The following is a 16,537-nucleotide window of genomic DNA, read 5'->3' as shown; positions in this document are numbered from 1 at the left end:
AGTGTGTGTATCCTCAGCATATCTAGCAGAGAATTTGACATTTAACAAGGGAAGCTCTGCTCCATTTAATAGGTGTGATGGAGAGAATCAAGCAGTTAATGCATAAGTCTCTCTCAGATGCTGATTACTATCTGATGAGATAAAAATACTGAGGTTGAACTTTCCTAGCCTTACTTATTCAAGGTCCCCTCCCCACTTATTGCCTTTCTGGATAGGATCTTTCCTGGTTCTGTCATTAATCAGCCCATGAACAGAACCCCAAGTCCTCTATAAAAAATTAATTCTGGAGCAAATGTAGAAAATGACATTGGTGTCTGTATGTTTAGTTATGAAACAGCATTTCCAAATCCATGTCCTTGGGACTTCAATTTGGCAAAGAATTGATGCATTCAGCTCACAGCAGTACATCAGTACATTTCTTGAATCTACCTACTCTAAAAGTGTATGTTTTGGCTTGGTGTTGAAAGTTAAATTTAAATTATTCAACACCCTTGAAAAGGAGACAAATGGATGAAAATAGGCAGCCAGTCCAAACTCAGAATTAGGAAGCTAGTCAGTGTTTCTTCCCATTACTATTTCATTCTCTTTTCTTTCTCTCTCCCTCGTTATCTGATGGCTGGCTAGTTCTAGTGTATTCTCTATTATCACTGTCACTGCAAGTGGCATTGGCTAAACAAATCAGAGAGCTTCCATGTTTGTTTATCATGATGTCTGCACCCAGAAGGACCCAGCACTCTTGACTGGTCCCTCCTTTGACAAGCCAGGGAGATAAGCCTGGGACTAAATTTGTTCATGGCTTCCTGAGAGAGAGACAGGCCAGACTGGCTAGATATTATGGCTAGAAGGTAAATGGTTTGTTTAGCCTTTCTCACTAAACAGTGAGAATGATGAGTCTGCATGCATCAAAAGCAGTAACTCAGCTTTGTCCAGAGACTCCAACTCAGTTTGATGTCTGAACCAGATTATATTGTGTTCTATTCAGTTAATCAAGGTTTATATGTGTTTGAGCATGGTCCAGTCCATTGTCTTCCACATCACCATGTACAGATGTGGGAGCTGGACAGTGAAAAAATCTGATAGAAAGGAAATCAATTCATTTGAGATGTGGTGCTGGAGAAGAGTGCTGAGGATATCATGGACAGCCAAAAAGACAAACAAATGGGTTCTAGGCAGATCAAGCCCAAACTATCCTTGGAAGCTAAGATGACTAAATTAAGACTTTCATATTTTGGCCACATCTTGAGGGGAAATGAATGATTAGAAAAGGCAGTGATGCTAGAAAAGGTGGAAGGCAATCAAAAGGGAGGAAGACCACTTGGTAGATGGTTAGATATGATCAGGGAGGACATGGGTCTGAGCCTGCAGGACTTTAGCAAAGAGGTTGAAGACAGGGGTCTTGGAGATGTCTCATCCATAGAATCACCATGAGTCAAAGTTGACCCGAGGTCAGTTAACAACAACTACAATAACAAGTGTTTCAGATATATGAAATATCAGTCTGATCTCTACCTGAGGATTCTAAAGTAATCTTGTTATATTATGCTTTAAAATCATGCTTGAATCAAGCATACAACACAGTTCTGAGCATGTAGAGGTAAGGCCCTCTGTGTCTAATAGGGTTTACTCCCCTGTAGATATGTGTACAAATACCACATGAGTTTTCAGTTAGGCAGTTTTACTTTGCATTAGACATATACATGATTGCTATTAATTATCTATCAATTACAGTAAACATGCATATTTGGGCTAATCAGAAAAAATCCTGTTTCAGAATAGTTTTCTTGAGATTTTGGACTATAATGTATTAGGCACTGAACTATAATCTGACGGGCTGACAGGTTTAGGGAAGATGGGTTTTACATAGCAGGTTTTCTATAAAGGACACTTCATGTTTGATTTGTAGTATCCCTGCATTATGCTAAAGGACGCAGAGAATTTAGCTTGAGTAGATGTAGTTCAGATTCATACAAAACCATATATCTGGCAGCTTCCAGCAAGTAAGAGTTCCCTCTAGAACACCAGATGCCTCTCTTTAGGTCACAAATTATTCTTGTTTGGAGAGCAGTGTTGCCAATTCCCAGGATTTCCCCCAGGAATTTTAAAGTTTTTCCGGGACTGCTTAATTTCCGGGAAGATTCTGGGAAATTCAACCCAGCCAAAAATACCTTCTCACCCCAAAAAACCTCCCGACATATCTCCCATTATTGAAGTCCCACCTCTTTAGCCTTCCCATAGTGTCTTGCGCCCCCCGACCCAGAAGTCCCACCTCCAACCCAGAAGTCCTGCCCCAATTCTGGGAAATTTGGGGGCATTCCGGGAAGCCAATCAGGGAATTTCCTTCGAGGGTGATTGGCGGCAACACTGTTGGAGAGACGTTGACTAGCCATTTATTAAAATTGTTATAAATCCACTACCACTTTCCTATCTGTGCATTGCAACAGTACCCATACCCTTTGATACTTCATTGCCCAATATATTTTTACTTAGTATGTATTTAATTATTTTATATTTTTACCTTTTTGTATAAATCTGATGTTTTTAATTGTGTTTTAAAAATTGTGCTGGTTTTTAAAGCACCTTTTGTGAGCTGTCTTAGGTCAAATTTAGGATAAAGGTGGCATATAAATAAAATAAATAAATCATTTATAATGTATTGGAATAAGAATCTTCAGGACTATACTTATTCATTTGAATTCTTTTCCATGCCTTAATTGCCTCCTCTTCCTATACATATTATCATCTTTACTTTCTGCCTTTCCAGTCTTCATAAAGAAAAGGCATTGATGCTTTAAAACCTTTAGAAAGGTATAGAGGCTTCAGAACTTGCACTAGTTTTACCAGGTACAGAGTGCACATTCTTAATCCCCCAAATTAAAACAGTAACATTAATACAGTTGAAGAATTTTAAACCTCCATTTCTGGAAGGACTGCACCAGAATCTGTAGGAATCTCCATGGTTCGTGGAAGTTTCCTTGATGTAGTAAATGTCATCATAGGCATTCAAATTCCTTCTGTCCAATACCAATATTTCAGTTGATAGAGGATACATTTTTGCATATGAGGTTTTCCAGAGGCATTGAAACATTCCAAAAATTGGAAAGTTCAAGGCTGAATTTGGTCTCTGTAATCCAAGACAGATTTTGGAATGGGAGCTAAAAGAGCAGTAGACAATTCTTCCCCTCAGCCTAAAAGGCAAGAAAATATATTCCAAAACAAAACTGATAGATTGTGTCTGTATTTTGTGTATTTTGGGGAAATATGGTAGAAGTTATCTTCTATCTTCCCTTCATATAGTACAATCTTGTGCCTCTTTAATTATAAAAAGCAGTGCTACTGGGAGCAAATGTAAAGTTTACTTTCTTGCACTCCCTGCTTAGGTAAATTTGCTTATAATTTTATAATTTTAAATAAAATTTTAAACTTTAAAACACATTGGATTATGTAAGAGTATTAAAAAGACCTTCTGAAAATATTTTCTATTAAACTTTCATAACATAATTTCAGCCATGTTTATAAGTGACCCTTACTCTGTTCGGCTTCTATTTGGTGCTCACCCCAATGCCAATTCTCTCTGTTTCCATTATGCACAATGACTTCTGGTGAAATACTGCAGGTTTCCCTGGTTAGTGTGACATTGCTCTGGAATTAGCAAAGCTGTGTGACACATAAGGGGTCCCTGAAACCCTGGGGTTAGTTTTATGGCATGTGAACAGCTGCATCAGGCCCAAGTTGGGTCAACCAGCTGTTTGCATGCCAGGCACCACACCATTCCCCTTCTCTGTGCATGTGGAAAGGGGATGGCTTGTCCCTGGAGCAAGCATCACTGTGTCCCTTACCAGCAGAAGCTCCATGGACAGACCTACTGCCATGCATCTCTGCTTCGTTGGAGGGTGGACTAGTCCTTGTGACCACTGAGGAGATAGGGAAGAGGAACATTCCAATCATATTATGGAGGCCTCCAGAGGTCCTCACCTTGTGATCAGAAGTTCCATTTACCCTCTCCTCACTGGTCACCCAAGCAAGTCCACTCTCCAGAGAAGCAGTGACATGCCAGGAGGCCTGTCCACTGAGCTCCTGCAGGTAAGGGATGCAGTGGCAGCAGCTCCGGGGACAGGGGACAGGTGAGCCATGTTGATGTGGTATCAGCCAGGGACGTAACTGGGGGGGGGGGTTCCATAGGGTCTCGGCCCCCCCCTTCCATTAGATACAATGAATGGTGTGTGCTGCTGTGCCCAAGCCCCATTATAATGCTGGCACTTAGTCTGGACCGCCCCGCCCAAAATCCTGGCTACATCCCTTTGTCAACTCATCTAGCCTGTGAAGGCAGTGCTGTGCCATCACACTGGCTTTGGATCAGTGCATGTGGCCACCTTGTGGTCAACCAAGGGCCAGTTCCAAAGTCGTCTTCTGCTTTCTTGACTACATTCTCCATTTTCATAAATGGCTGAGCCAAGGTATAGAATATCTTTGACTTCTGACACTATTTTCTCTTCAGATGCATGGGATTTTTGTACAATTTTGTAGAAAAATTAAAATATGGAGTCCTTATCTTGTCTTCTCCTAGAATATCCCTATTCCATGGGCTAATAGTTACTTTCAATGTCACTTTTATCATTGAAGTAAGCTAGAAATGGCTTTGCAACTTTCCCAAGCTACCAACATAAATTGTAATGCTGATCTCATGGTGTGCTACCTGCCAGGGAACATTTGCTCACAAGCACCCAGCTGCTGCCAAGCGCATGATGCAGAAGATTTACCTGGTGCTGAGCACTACATGTTGCTGACTTGTGTGGAAAATTCATCATGCAGAAACCATGTCTAGCTTCCTCTGAGCACTAAAGATAACACTAAGCCTTATCACAGCTAATATGTTGGTGCACTGAAAACAGCATTGCATTTGTCAGAACTTTTTTCTTTAAATTACCACAAAGTTATTTTACAATACAATCTTATGCTTGTTTACTCATAAACAAGCCCATTATGTTCAATGGGATGTACTCCCAGGCAAACATTTATTGGATTCCAGCCTTAATGAATGAAGGGATAACCATTTCCAGAATTTGGTAATCCCCAAAAATGGCTTTATTTCTCATTGCCTACACTTAGAATCCCATCCCTTCACGAACCTTTTCAGTTTTAATACCATACTTGAAACTATCTACCTTTCAAAGCAATTTCCTTTTCTTTGAAACCTTCTTGATTTTGTAATAGCCTTCCAGTGCGTAAAACATAAGATTTTTCATCCAGATTCTGATCTGGACCAACTCTGTGTTTTACATAACTCTGAATGGATGATATATGAAAAGACTGAATAGCTGTGGTATCATCCCCTGAATTGCTTGGTAGTAAATGGGAGAGGTGTGGGGAAAGGGGCTCTTTATTTCTCTGGAATGTCGAAGCCTTCCAGTGGAACATTGGCTCGTGAGCTTGCAATGTAAACTAACACTGCATGCTCCGTTTGCAAACAGCCAACCAATTGGAAGCTGTGAATACATTCACATAACCCTGTGCCAGCTAAGCAAAGCCAATCTGCCTGGCTTTCAGATGAATCTATCAATAGGCAAACATGTTGGCAGCATGCTTTTATTTACAGAGCTGTGGTGGGTTAGTAACTTTATTCTTTTAAAAAAGTGTCATGAGGGGTCAAGAGAAGTGCCCTAAATCTCTGACCAACAGTTTCTTACCGACTTGGATGAGAGGTGTGTTGGGGAATGGGTTTGTCTGGGCTATTGTAAAAATTAAAGTATTAGATAACAGCCACAAAGAAGGTGCTAGAAAAATATCTCTCAGAAATGACACAAGAGCCTCACTTGCCAATATGGCATCAAATGTATTCACCAAAGTGTTAGATTTTGGAGAAAGGGACATGGGGCCTTTCACACTATGAAATTACAGTGCTATGACTCCAGATTACCTGCCAGAGCTACATCTTTTGAAATCCTGAGGGAGGGATTTTTGTAGTTTGGTAAGAGGCACCAGAGGAGCTCTCCCAAAAAGGATCCCAGTGGTTCACAAATTTTTCTAAAATTTCTTTAGAAGTATAGTTCAAGGTAGTGGACTAGAGCTTTGTAACACAGATTTCTAAATACCTCATCAAACTACCAGTCCTGGGATCCTGGTATCCAGCAACAGATACATCAGAAATTTGCAAGAGGGGGCAGAGAGAGAGAGGGGGGGGGAAGAGGGAGGGGGAGAGAGAGAGAGAGAATTCAGTGTTAGAATCAAATGTCTCTTGGTCTTTGTTTTTCCTGTTTGATGAATTAGGTCAGAGCTATACATTATTGCTAAAATCTTGTTGATTACATATACTAGCAGAACTTCTTATTACACCAATGCAAGTACTTTTCAAAGGCTCTGCAGAAAGAGATAAGCAATGCCACTTTGTTCAATGCCCCATTTTTGTAGGGGGGATGGGGTGTAGGTCTTCCCAGCTCCAGCTCTCTCCCTATTATTCAGCTGCAAGGGTGTGCCTGAGATGCTGACTGGCCTTGTGAATCTGAGTAAGAAGGAGAAGAGCTACTGTGACGGTTCAGGCTGTTCTTTCTTCTCCATGTGCCCTTAAGCAGCTAGAATATACTTGTACACCCCTCACAACAATCAGTGGGATGGAGGGGGATGGAGTTGGTTTGGATCCAGGAATAAAGCAGGAAAAAGCAAGAACTAATAGACAGCCAATGGACTTTCTCAGCTTCTGAGAAAGGTGGGACAGCCACCAATAATGGCCACCCATATCGAACTCTGTGGGACAAAACACACAGTTAAGTACATGCCTTGATTCCGTCACACTGCCTGTGCTCCTTCTGCTGGAATTTGGAAATAATTCTTTAAAACTAATTTGCTGTCTCTTGTTAGTTAGCCTTTTAAACAATGATATTTAAAAACATTTTATTTTCATTGTAAAATGACAGCAACATTAACAGGATAAGTAGCAATTAATAGTGCCCTTTTAATTTGTTACTTTGATAAAGATGGTTTGGAGGAGTATTGATTGATTTCCCTGTTTAAAAGCAGCACACTACTAATGCATCTTTAATTATTAATGCAGTGATTTAATTGTGCATTTTTACCTATAAATGAATGTGATTAACAGAGTAAATTTAAAATCAATACTAGATTATCATATTAGCATGAAAACAAAGGTGGGAATTCATTGGTGAATCCCAGATAGAGCAGCCTTTTGAATCCATTGTTGGATGGCGTGATAACAAACAGGTAAATCCTATTGATTCAATGAGTCTACTCCAGTTGGGAGAGATACTGTATATATTCATGTATAAGTCTAGAAATTTTAATTAAAAAAATGACCAAAAGCCCCTGACTTATCCATGGACCAATGTAAATACTGTACTTTAACTCTTATGAAAAGGGAACCATCCCTTGGTGAAAGGCAAAAGTGTAATCTGTCCTGAAAGCACTGACCTGCCCCCCTCTGCTCTCTCATCCATCCAGCCTTTAATGGGAGCACAAACAGTTATGCCTGCTGGAATTTTGTTAAGTTCTTTTGCATCATTTTCCTTTGCTTCATCCTGGAGATCTTTTGTTACATGCTATTTGACTTATACATGGGTCATATCAAAATCCATAATTATATCCCCAAAACCTACCCTCGATTTATCCACGAGGTCGACTTATAGACCACAAATTATAGAAAAGAAGAACCTCTCTATTGCCCCTCTTGGAAATTATAGTTATGTGTGGCTGGCCTCTTCTCCTATGATGACATACCATGGCCATTAGGTTCACATGCTGAACATAATGAACCACCTTAGTGGCTACTCTGGAGATCACTGAATTTTTTCTAATTAAACCTATACATGGAGGACCATTGCACAGCTGTACTGGAACTGAGTCACTCCATCAATCCCTGTTTTCTGTATGTTTACTTTATAGTAGATTTGTTGTTTTGACACCTTGTTTATATAGTGTGACATAGCCATAGTATATAGCATGGCCAATGTATGACAGCCTATATTTGATCATCTTGGCTTCTAGATGTATTTCAGACTTCACCTGTTCAAGGACCCATTTGTTCATCTTTTTGGCTGCCTGAGTTATCCTCAGCACTCTTCTCTACCACATCTCAAATGAGTTGATTTTCTTTTTATCGACTTTCTTCACTGTCCAGCTCTCACATCTGTATTCCCCTCATTATGCACAGATGTGAGAGCTGTACAGTAAAGAAAGTGGATAAAAAGAAAATCAACTCATTTGAGATGTGGTGGAAAAGACTCCTGAGGATACCTTGGATAGCCAAAAAGATGCACAAATAAATCCCTGAACAGATCAAGTCTGAAATCCCTTTAGAAGCCAAGATGTGGCTGTCATATATTGGCCACATCATGAGAAGACACAACTCATTAGAAAACAACATAATGCTAGGAAAGGTAGAGGGTAGTAAAGAGGAAGACCACACGTCAAATGGATATACTCAATCAAGGAGGTCACAGGCATTAATCTACAACACTTGAGCAGAGCAGTGGAAGACAGGGGGTCTTGGAGATATTTCATCCACAGGGCCACCATGAATCAAGGTTGACTTGAGACCAGTTAACAACAAACAATGAAAGGGAAACAAATTATTTAATTAATTAATTATTGTCTTTGTACTGCCAGGTTCTAAGACTCTTGTGGGAATTTGTCTCATCTGCTGAAATAGTTTGGCTGACTCTAGATATCTCCTTCATCTTGTCATGCAGTGTGTATGGTGGGAGGTGGGGGTGGGTGGTCCATTTGCCACTTCACTTTAAGTAACATTTTTCCAGAGCCAACCCTGGCCAGACCAGTGAGCTCATGGCTGAAAGTGGGGACTTCCATGTCCTCAGCTTGTGCTTTTTACCATTATGTTGCAAGTAAAAGGAAGCATAGAATAATAAACTACAATACTTATAGGTAGTATGCACATGTACATGTGATGAATGAATGAAAAGATACAATAATAGATACATAGATAGACTGAGCTATAGACACAAAGTAACAGCAGTAGCCATTTGCTAGGGAAACTGATATTCACAGGATTCTCACTATGGGCAAACTTAAAAACAGACTTGCTGTCCAATTCTCTCTGGATTCAAAAGACACCAGGAGGAAAGAAGCCCTCGGCCATGACTCTCTTTCCTTTGCTGCATTTTCATTCTGTTTGTTTCTTTTGTTCACTAGACTGGAAAGACTGTGATGGCAGGGAGCCGAGGCACAGGGGACAGATTGAAGCTCTGGAACGCTTGCTGCAGCAGGTTAGAGCGTCTCATCAGAGTTACAGTTGCCGAGGTAAGGATAAAGTATCCATGTGGTAGGGCACCAACCGAAGCCTCCGTGGCGCCTGTAATTTTAGCAGCTTTCTATCTGGGTCATACCTTCTCATTCATCAGGAAGAGAAAGATATTAATATTGGCCCATCTGGAATCACTTTAGCAGACTATCTTGCTCTTGCCTCTCCAAATTGGCAATGCAGCGAACATTTGAAAACACGCTTTCACTGAAGCACTTCTCTCTCTCTTCCTCTCTCTTCCCCCCCCTCTTCATTCTCTCTTCTCTCTCATAGGACAGTAAACAAAACCTAATTAAAATGTTTAAATGCACGTCAGTTTTTTCTGTGTGTATAAATAATATACTATGTTAAAACTGATATTTTCTTTCTGATGTTCGCTTTGACTAAAGGCTATTGTGCTTTCATTGTTCTCCTATGGCCTGTGACAAAAGAAAGCATGTACAAAATGTTTTCTCTTCCTGCAGCATATCCATAGAAAGGCTCATACAATAGCTGAGATTAATGGAAGAAGCACCTAAGGCAAGGGCTATAGCATCCATCAGCACTTCTAACTACAGTCGACTCTTCTTATACACAGATTTTTTATACATGGATTCAAGCATCCACGGTTGAAAACATTTTTAAAAAAGTATAAATTTCAAATATCAAACCTTGATTTTCCATTTTTATAAGGGACATCGTTTTGCTATGCCATTATATTTAATGGGACTTGAGCATCCACAGATTTTGTTATATAGGGAAAATGTTGCATTGTAACTGAAATAGTTCTTTGCTCTACCCAATGGAGAGACTAGAGAGAGTTTATGTCCTAAGAGGTTCTTTGCTCATCTTTGATAGGAACCAGACTACTTTTCAAACCAGGAAAAGCAGGGCAGCAGTCTGAGAGATTTTTAAAAGCCCTGTTTTTCCATGAACTGTTGAAATGGGATTTCTTCAGATTCAAAAAAGAAAAAAAAATCTACAAAATGTGACGACTTGTTGAAATTATGGCCTTGTAAAGCAAGAGTAGGCATCACACTGTTTACCATGTGTTGATCATCCCCCTGCTGTTTCACCCATTCTAATTGCTGGTTGAATCAATATTATTCAAGTTCACTGGAGTATTGTGAGGGCAAAATGAATTCCCTGGCAGTTTCTGCAGGAGAAAACCTTGATTCTTTTGTGCACAACTATACAACAATTATGACCATCAAGGGCCTGTATGCTCCTTTCTTGTAACTATAGCAACATTGAACACACACACACACACACACACACACACACACACAACCACACACGATAAAGGAAAAATTCCCAGTGAAAAGCATTTGAGAGGGTGCATGAAGATAAGTGCTTTTTCCTCTCCCCACTAACTAGGATCCATGGAAGCCTTCTGGTTCATATTGCATTTTGAAAATGTGGCAAATATTACTCTTATCTTTCTAGCTTCTGTTTCTGTGAGCAACAAAAGTAGACCCAAAAGGTAGGCTACTATACAACCTTCCCTTTCTTCTCCCTTCATGATAGTTTGTTGACCTTTGTGACTATAGAACATAAGCTCCTTGTGGAAGAAGTGTATGGAATTAATTTACAAGCATGAAGTCTGATCTTTGGACACAATTCAACCTCTTGGACATGCAGACTCCTCCCCTTTTAGTAAAATACAAAGAAGCAGTGAGAGCGGCTGGGTGAACAATTTGCACATCTACGTTGAGGACCAGCCCTGCAATTAAACAGAGTGAGGCAGCTGCCTCAAGCAGGTGGTGTCATGAAAATGAGCTCTGAAACAAAGCTGTGAAAATGCAGTACAGTCATACTTATTTGTGGGAGGTGGAGGTAGCAACTTCAGCTTCCAGGAATGGAGGGATTTTCTCTCTAAACTAAACTCAGAGAGCTCAGGTACTATATATCTTGACTTGTTGTGTTGAGAGTGGAGATGGGGGAGATCTGCTTTGCCTCAGATAGCAAAGTTTCTTGGGATCACTATGTTCTCTTTTCAATAGTATAACTAGCATGTCACAATGTGGGATAGAAATAATATTTGAAAATATTCCCAAAAAATTGCCAAAACTCAGTGTATTTGAAAAGATGAAAAACCCTGATGAGAAGAATCCTGGACTGTCAAGGATCATCATAGTCCAGGATTTATTCTGCGCAAAATTCACACATGGTTGTTTTCTGCAAAAAACAGCAAAAAAATTTGCCCAAGAAATACCATTTTCTGAAGACTATGCTATGGGTAATTTTGCATGGAAAGCAGCATTATTTTATTTTATTTTATTTTATTGCACAGAAAACCATTTTTTCTGCACAGGAAATAATATTCTGATGCAAAATACGTGTGTACCAATTTTGTGTAGATTAAATCCCAAAAGTGAATACTCTTTGAGTTTTCAAAGACTTTCTCACAACAGGAAAAGGGGAATAACTGATTACTTCCTTTGAGAAGAAATTTAATGAAGAATTACATCCCTAGTCACAATAGGGGCAGATACCTTTAGTAGTATTTGGACAGGAAGATAAAAGTAAACCTTGATGATCATGCAACATACTGACTATATAAGCCACATCATTATTTGTTGCTTTCTTTCCTAAAATAGGGTGTACTTTCATGCTATGGAGAAGAGGTATGAATTGTGTGGGCCTCAATAAATTGCTGGACTGTAACGTCCATCAGCCATAGCCAGCAAAGCCAAGTGGAAGTAGTGCTGAGAGTTGCAGTCCAATAGCTTCTGGAAATCTTCCCGATTCCCACCCCTGCATCTAATGATTGGTTTTGTCTAGGGATATACATTTCCATAAATTTCATTCTTGCAGACTAGAATAAATAATTTCATTATTTTTTTCTCACTGTGAGAAAAGTGTGGAAAACTGTACATTTTGGAAGTGGCATTTCCTGTGGAGATGTACTGTATTAATTTCTGCATAGAAGGAAACTGGTTTTCTGCACAAAAATTGCCATTTTCTATGTAAAAATGTCATTTTTCACATACATTAATTCCCAAACTGCAAAGATTCTCCCCATTTAGGATTCTCCTCATTGGTTTGCCTACTTTTGAGAAACTATTTCTCAACCATCTTTGAATATATTTTCAAATATTCTTCCAATCACCCATTTTTTCCACATAGCTAGAGAGTGTTCTGCACTTACCTTGACTACACTGGTCTTGTGAAAGCAAGGCTCTTAGGGTTGAAGCACCAGAGTCTCTTAAGTAGGAGGACAGAGTACTTCATCTGCATGCCTCTCTCAAGTTTTTCTTTTCCCCTGAGATTGGTTGTGAAAGGAAATCCTCACAGTAGCTGTGGGGAATATGGATATTGCCAGTCAGTTATATTGCTCTCACTTATACACACTGTAAACCAAAATAGTTGCCAGTTGGTTGGTCTTATGTGGGTAACTAAATCCCAATTGGGTTTAGAAAAGATTTGTTCTTGGCAGACATGAAAACTTCTAGAACTAGACTACTAACCTGGGTCCACAAAGTTCCCTGCCTTTTGGGTACTCTCCTATGGGAATGTTGCAACAAACAGTGGCACTCCAGAATTCACCACTGCTTGAGAATTGTGTGTTTGCTGAGGTGACACACATGCACTGATGGAGATGATATGCACAAACAAATCAGACAATGAAGAAGAGGGGCTGAATTTTGCTTGTGCCTCTGTCATTCCTCACAGCAAATATATAGACCCACACATAACACCATGGGTTTATGTCTGGTCCCTAAGCCAGGAGGAAATCAAGAGGTCACAGAAGTATTAAGTACCCCTCTCTCCCATCCATCAGAGATCTCCTGCAGATATCCTTCTAGCCCCTGTATTAACATAACAAGAAATAGACATTGTTGGGATGGAACCCTGTGGTTTGTTTTAAAATAATACATAGTTCTGTCCTTCATGAGAACAGCAAATGTCACACTGTTGCTTAGCATTAATTTTTCTACTGAACAACTCATATAGCAATCATGGGGCTATGTCTCCATTTCAGACTTGGTTTAATATAGTCATTTCTCCTCCCAGGGAATGCTAGCAAATGTAGTTCTGTGTGGGGAGCAGGAGTCTGTCTTGCCAAGTGGTGACTAGAACAATTATACAAAGAGAGGATAGGAAAACAGTATAAGGCTTGTTCCAGCAGAGACTGGAAAAAGTGAATATAATAACATGCTTAAGCCATCCATAACTGAGCTTAGGTAGGGTACTAGAGCATACTCTTTCATAATGTACCAAGTTCTACATTATCAAATGATGATGTAAACAAAGATATATCCTCTAACATTTCATATGAAAATTGGGATATGTATGGCCAAGCAACATCAGAGGGTGGCCGAGATAGCAAAAATTGTTAATGAAAAATCAAACAGGCCAGTTAGGAGAGGCTGGGGCAGTTTGCTTTTGCCTGAACCTATTGGGAAGGGGGAAATCACGCCCCCTCCTCTCCTCTTCTCCATGCTGAATTAACTGAGTACAAACTACTTTTGCACATTGAACTCAGCTTGGAGCAATTGAAGTAACCTAAGGACAAAAGGAAAAGTGGGAGAGGGAGAAAGAAACTGGCACGTGTCAAAAGCAGATGAAAAAGTGGGATGATAGAGGCTTAATCGAGACTCTCCCTGCCAATGCAGAGCAGTTGAAGGGTATGCAAAAATGCAGAAATATTGCAAAGAAGCCTTACAGTGCTGTTGTGCATATTTCATTTAAGAGGGTTTCCATATAGACCCAATGTTGCTTTTGAACCTCCGTAGTAATATGATAGTGTCCTTGGAGAAGGAGCTTTGCTTTCCAATGTTTAATCTTCCTGGGGGGAGGGGGGACTATTAGTGATTACAAGAAAAAAGATCATCCATTTGTGTTCATGACTACTATAACCAAGTTTCTGTGATTACTGATTGTTTGGCATTGTGTAGCTCTAAGATCTTAGGAGTCTCATCTTCCCCATTCTTAGGCCTTTCCTTCGATCATTATTCATTTCAGATAAATTATTTGTAGTTAAACGTAACTGTCGTGATAATCTAAGGTGAGAAGGAAAATTAAAACTTTTTCATTATGATACTTATGCTTTATTCTCTTTCAGTGGCATTGGTCCAGTAAAATCCTGGATGGCTAAGTCCAAAGCTAATCCTAACAAATGTTTGAATAGTAATTTGATCTGTGAGCTGCAGAACTGGCTCTCTTACCTCATCTGGCAAAGGGCAGAGTTTCACGCGTTGGACAGCAGCCTATTTCAAAGCAAGGCTAGCAGAGAGGGCATAGCTAGGAAACACGAATGAGGAGGCCTATTCTCATGACCTTCTCTGGATGCACATGCTTTTTAACTATGACAAGTTAGTCCTGTGAATACCAACCCATGAACAGAATTTCAGATACTCTCACACTCCCTGCCGTTTTTTTGCAAGAGGCTAGAATGTGTTTCACACCATCTTGTGTACAGAGTAGAGATTTGAAGCTATCTCACATTATTATTTACTTTTGAAGAGACTAAGACATGTCAAGTCAGCCTGCCAAGAATTCACTAACAGAGAGAGAGGGAAGAAAGGAGCCCTGCAAAGTAGCCCAGTTATGCAAAATGTTACGCCCATTTTGCTGTGGCAATTTGAAGACTCTGTGACAACTGTTGATTTAGCCATCTCATCTTCAGTAACAACAACAACAATTCCCTGCCTTTCCTCAAGGCAGGGTACATCATATTAATACAAAACACAATTAAAAATACATAAACCCATAGTTTAAACACAACACTATGCAATCATTAAAGTACACTCACAGAGTATATATACAATTAAAAAGTCATGATTTAAAATTGATTGGGTAAGTCTACCAGAAGAGATATGTCTTTAATGCTGTTTGAAATACAGTCAGCGTTTTCAGCTCTGTTCCAGCAGGTCATTCCACAGTCTGGGGCAAGCAGACAACAAAGCCCTCTGGGAAACCATTGCTAGTCTAGTCCTGGCCAGTTGGAGCAAACATTTCCCAGGGGACATGAATGTACAGGGCAGATTGTACAGGAGAAGATGATCCTGTAGTTAACCAAGGCCCAAGACAAACGGGTGGGAAGCACTGTCCTCAGGCCAATTTTAGGGTTCCGGAGTGCGCAGCATCCGCATGCTCCAGAACCCTAACACATATGAATGGTGCCATTTTTATGTGGTGCCATCCATATGTGGCACACATGCACGACACACGCTCTGTGCCACATCCACACCTCCGGGTGCCACGCTTGCATCGTGGACATGTCACAGTGTAACAGTGGTGCACTGATGACATCATCCTTGCATGCCAAAAAGAACCCATTTTTGGGGGGGTTCTTTTTGATCTGGAGGGACACTGGGAGCCTCCAGCCTGTCCCTTTGGGGCAGTCTGGAGAGCCCCCTAGACTCAAGCCATGTAGGGCTGTAAAGGTAATAACCAACACTTTGTACTTTGCCCGGAAACTAATGGCTAAACCTCTCTCAGAGCATGGAGTTTTGGGGAATAGAATGTTGAACCGCTGGTGGTGATGGTTTGGCCAGGCTCCCTCTCTGCCTGCTTGCTGCTCGACTGGCCACCTACAAACTGGCCACAGGGATGTGACCAAGTGCCATCTGTCTGCCCTTATGGACCCAGGGAAAAAGAAGTAATTTGACTCCTGAACTGCAACACTAGATGTTTCTATTACAGAATTCTAAAGGCTCCTCCCTACACTGCAAATCCCAGGATCCCAAGCTCCAGAAAAAGAGATTGTGCCTAAATGTTAGGAAGAACTTCCTGAAAGTAAGAGCAGTAAGTAACTTGCTCCCTCGGTCGACATATGTTATTTGGACATTCCTCCACAAGTCTTTGGCCATGTGTGCATGTGTAAGAGAGAGCATTGTGTCAAGAAGCCACTGGTTGTTTTACTGTACCTAGAGCTCAAATATTGCATAAGAAGCATATTGGATCTCTCCTTGAACAACTGATTGCCAGTGAAGGTGTAACCAATTGCCAGTGTAGGACATTGCTAGAATCCCAGACATATTTGGCACTTCCTTCTGATGTGCTGTAGATCCTTCTTCAACCTCTCTCAAAACACCAACATCACAGTAGTGTGAGCCCCAGTTCTTGAAGTGACTGGGGCATCTCACCATCTCAAGCCACTTCAGGAAGTGTGACAATCTGACAGCCACCCTTCCTAGAACAGCTACAACAATGTCATGTCTGTTTCTAATCTAAATAAAATTGCAATACTTTTCACCCATGGGAGATGACTACAACCAGATGTCCTTTTCACCTGGCCAGTTTTCTCTCCATGTGTTAAAGGTAGATGGCAAACTTCAAAGCCCT

The 16,537-nt window shown here is 40.4% G+C and overlaps 1 protein-coding gene across 1 annotated transcript in view; it reads left to right on the top strand.

The window, feature by feature from the left end:
• The window catches only part of ANKFN1 (ankyrin repeat and fibronectin type III domain containing 1), a 133,514-nt gene that overhangs the window by 51,921 nt on the left and 65,056 nt on the right, over positions 1 to 16,537 (top strand). Inside the window, exon 7 of the mRNA XM_042453477.1 lies at positions 9,157 to 9,264. Coding sequence (XP_042309411.1) covers positions 9,157 to 9,264 — 108 coding nt within the window. The remainder of the gene's footprint in view (positions 1 to 9,156; positions 9,265 to 16,537) is intronic.

This window comes from Sceloporus undulatus, chromosome 2 (assembly GCF_019175285.1).
Source record: "Sceloporus undulatus isolate JIND9_A2432 ecotype Alabama chromosome 2, SceUnd_v1.1, whole genome shotgun sequence".
In the NCBI taxonomy this organism is placed as follows: domain Eukaryota; kingdom Metazoa; phylum Chordata; class Lepidosauria; order Squamata; family Phrynosomatidae; genus Sceloporus; species Sceloporus undulatus.
The sequence above is the reverse complement of the archived record's forward strand: the minus strand, read 5'-3'. Positions and strand labels throughout refer to the sequence as shown.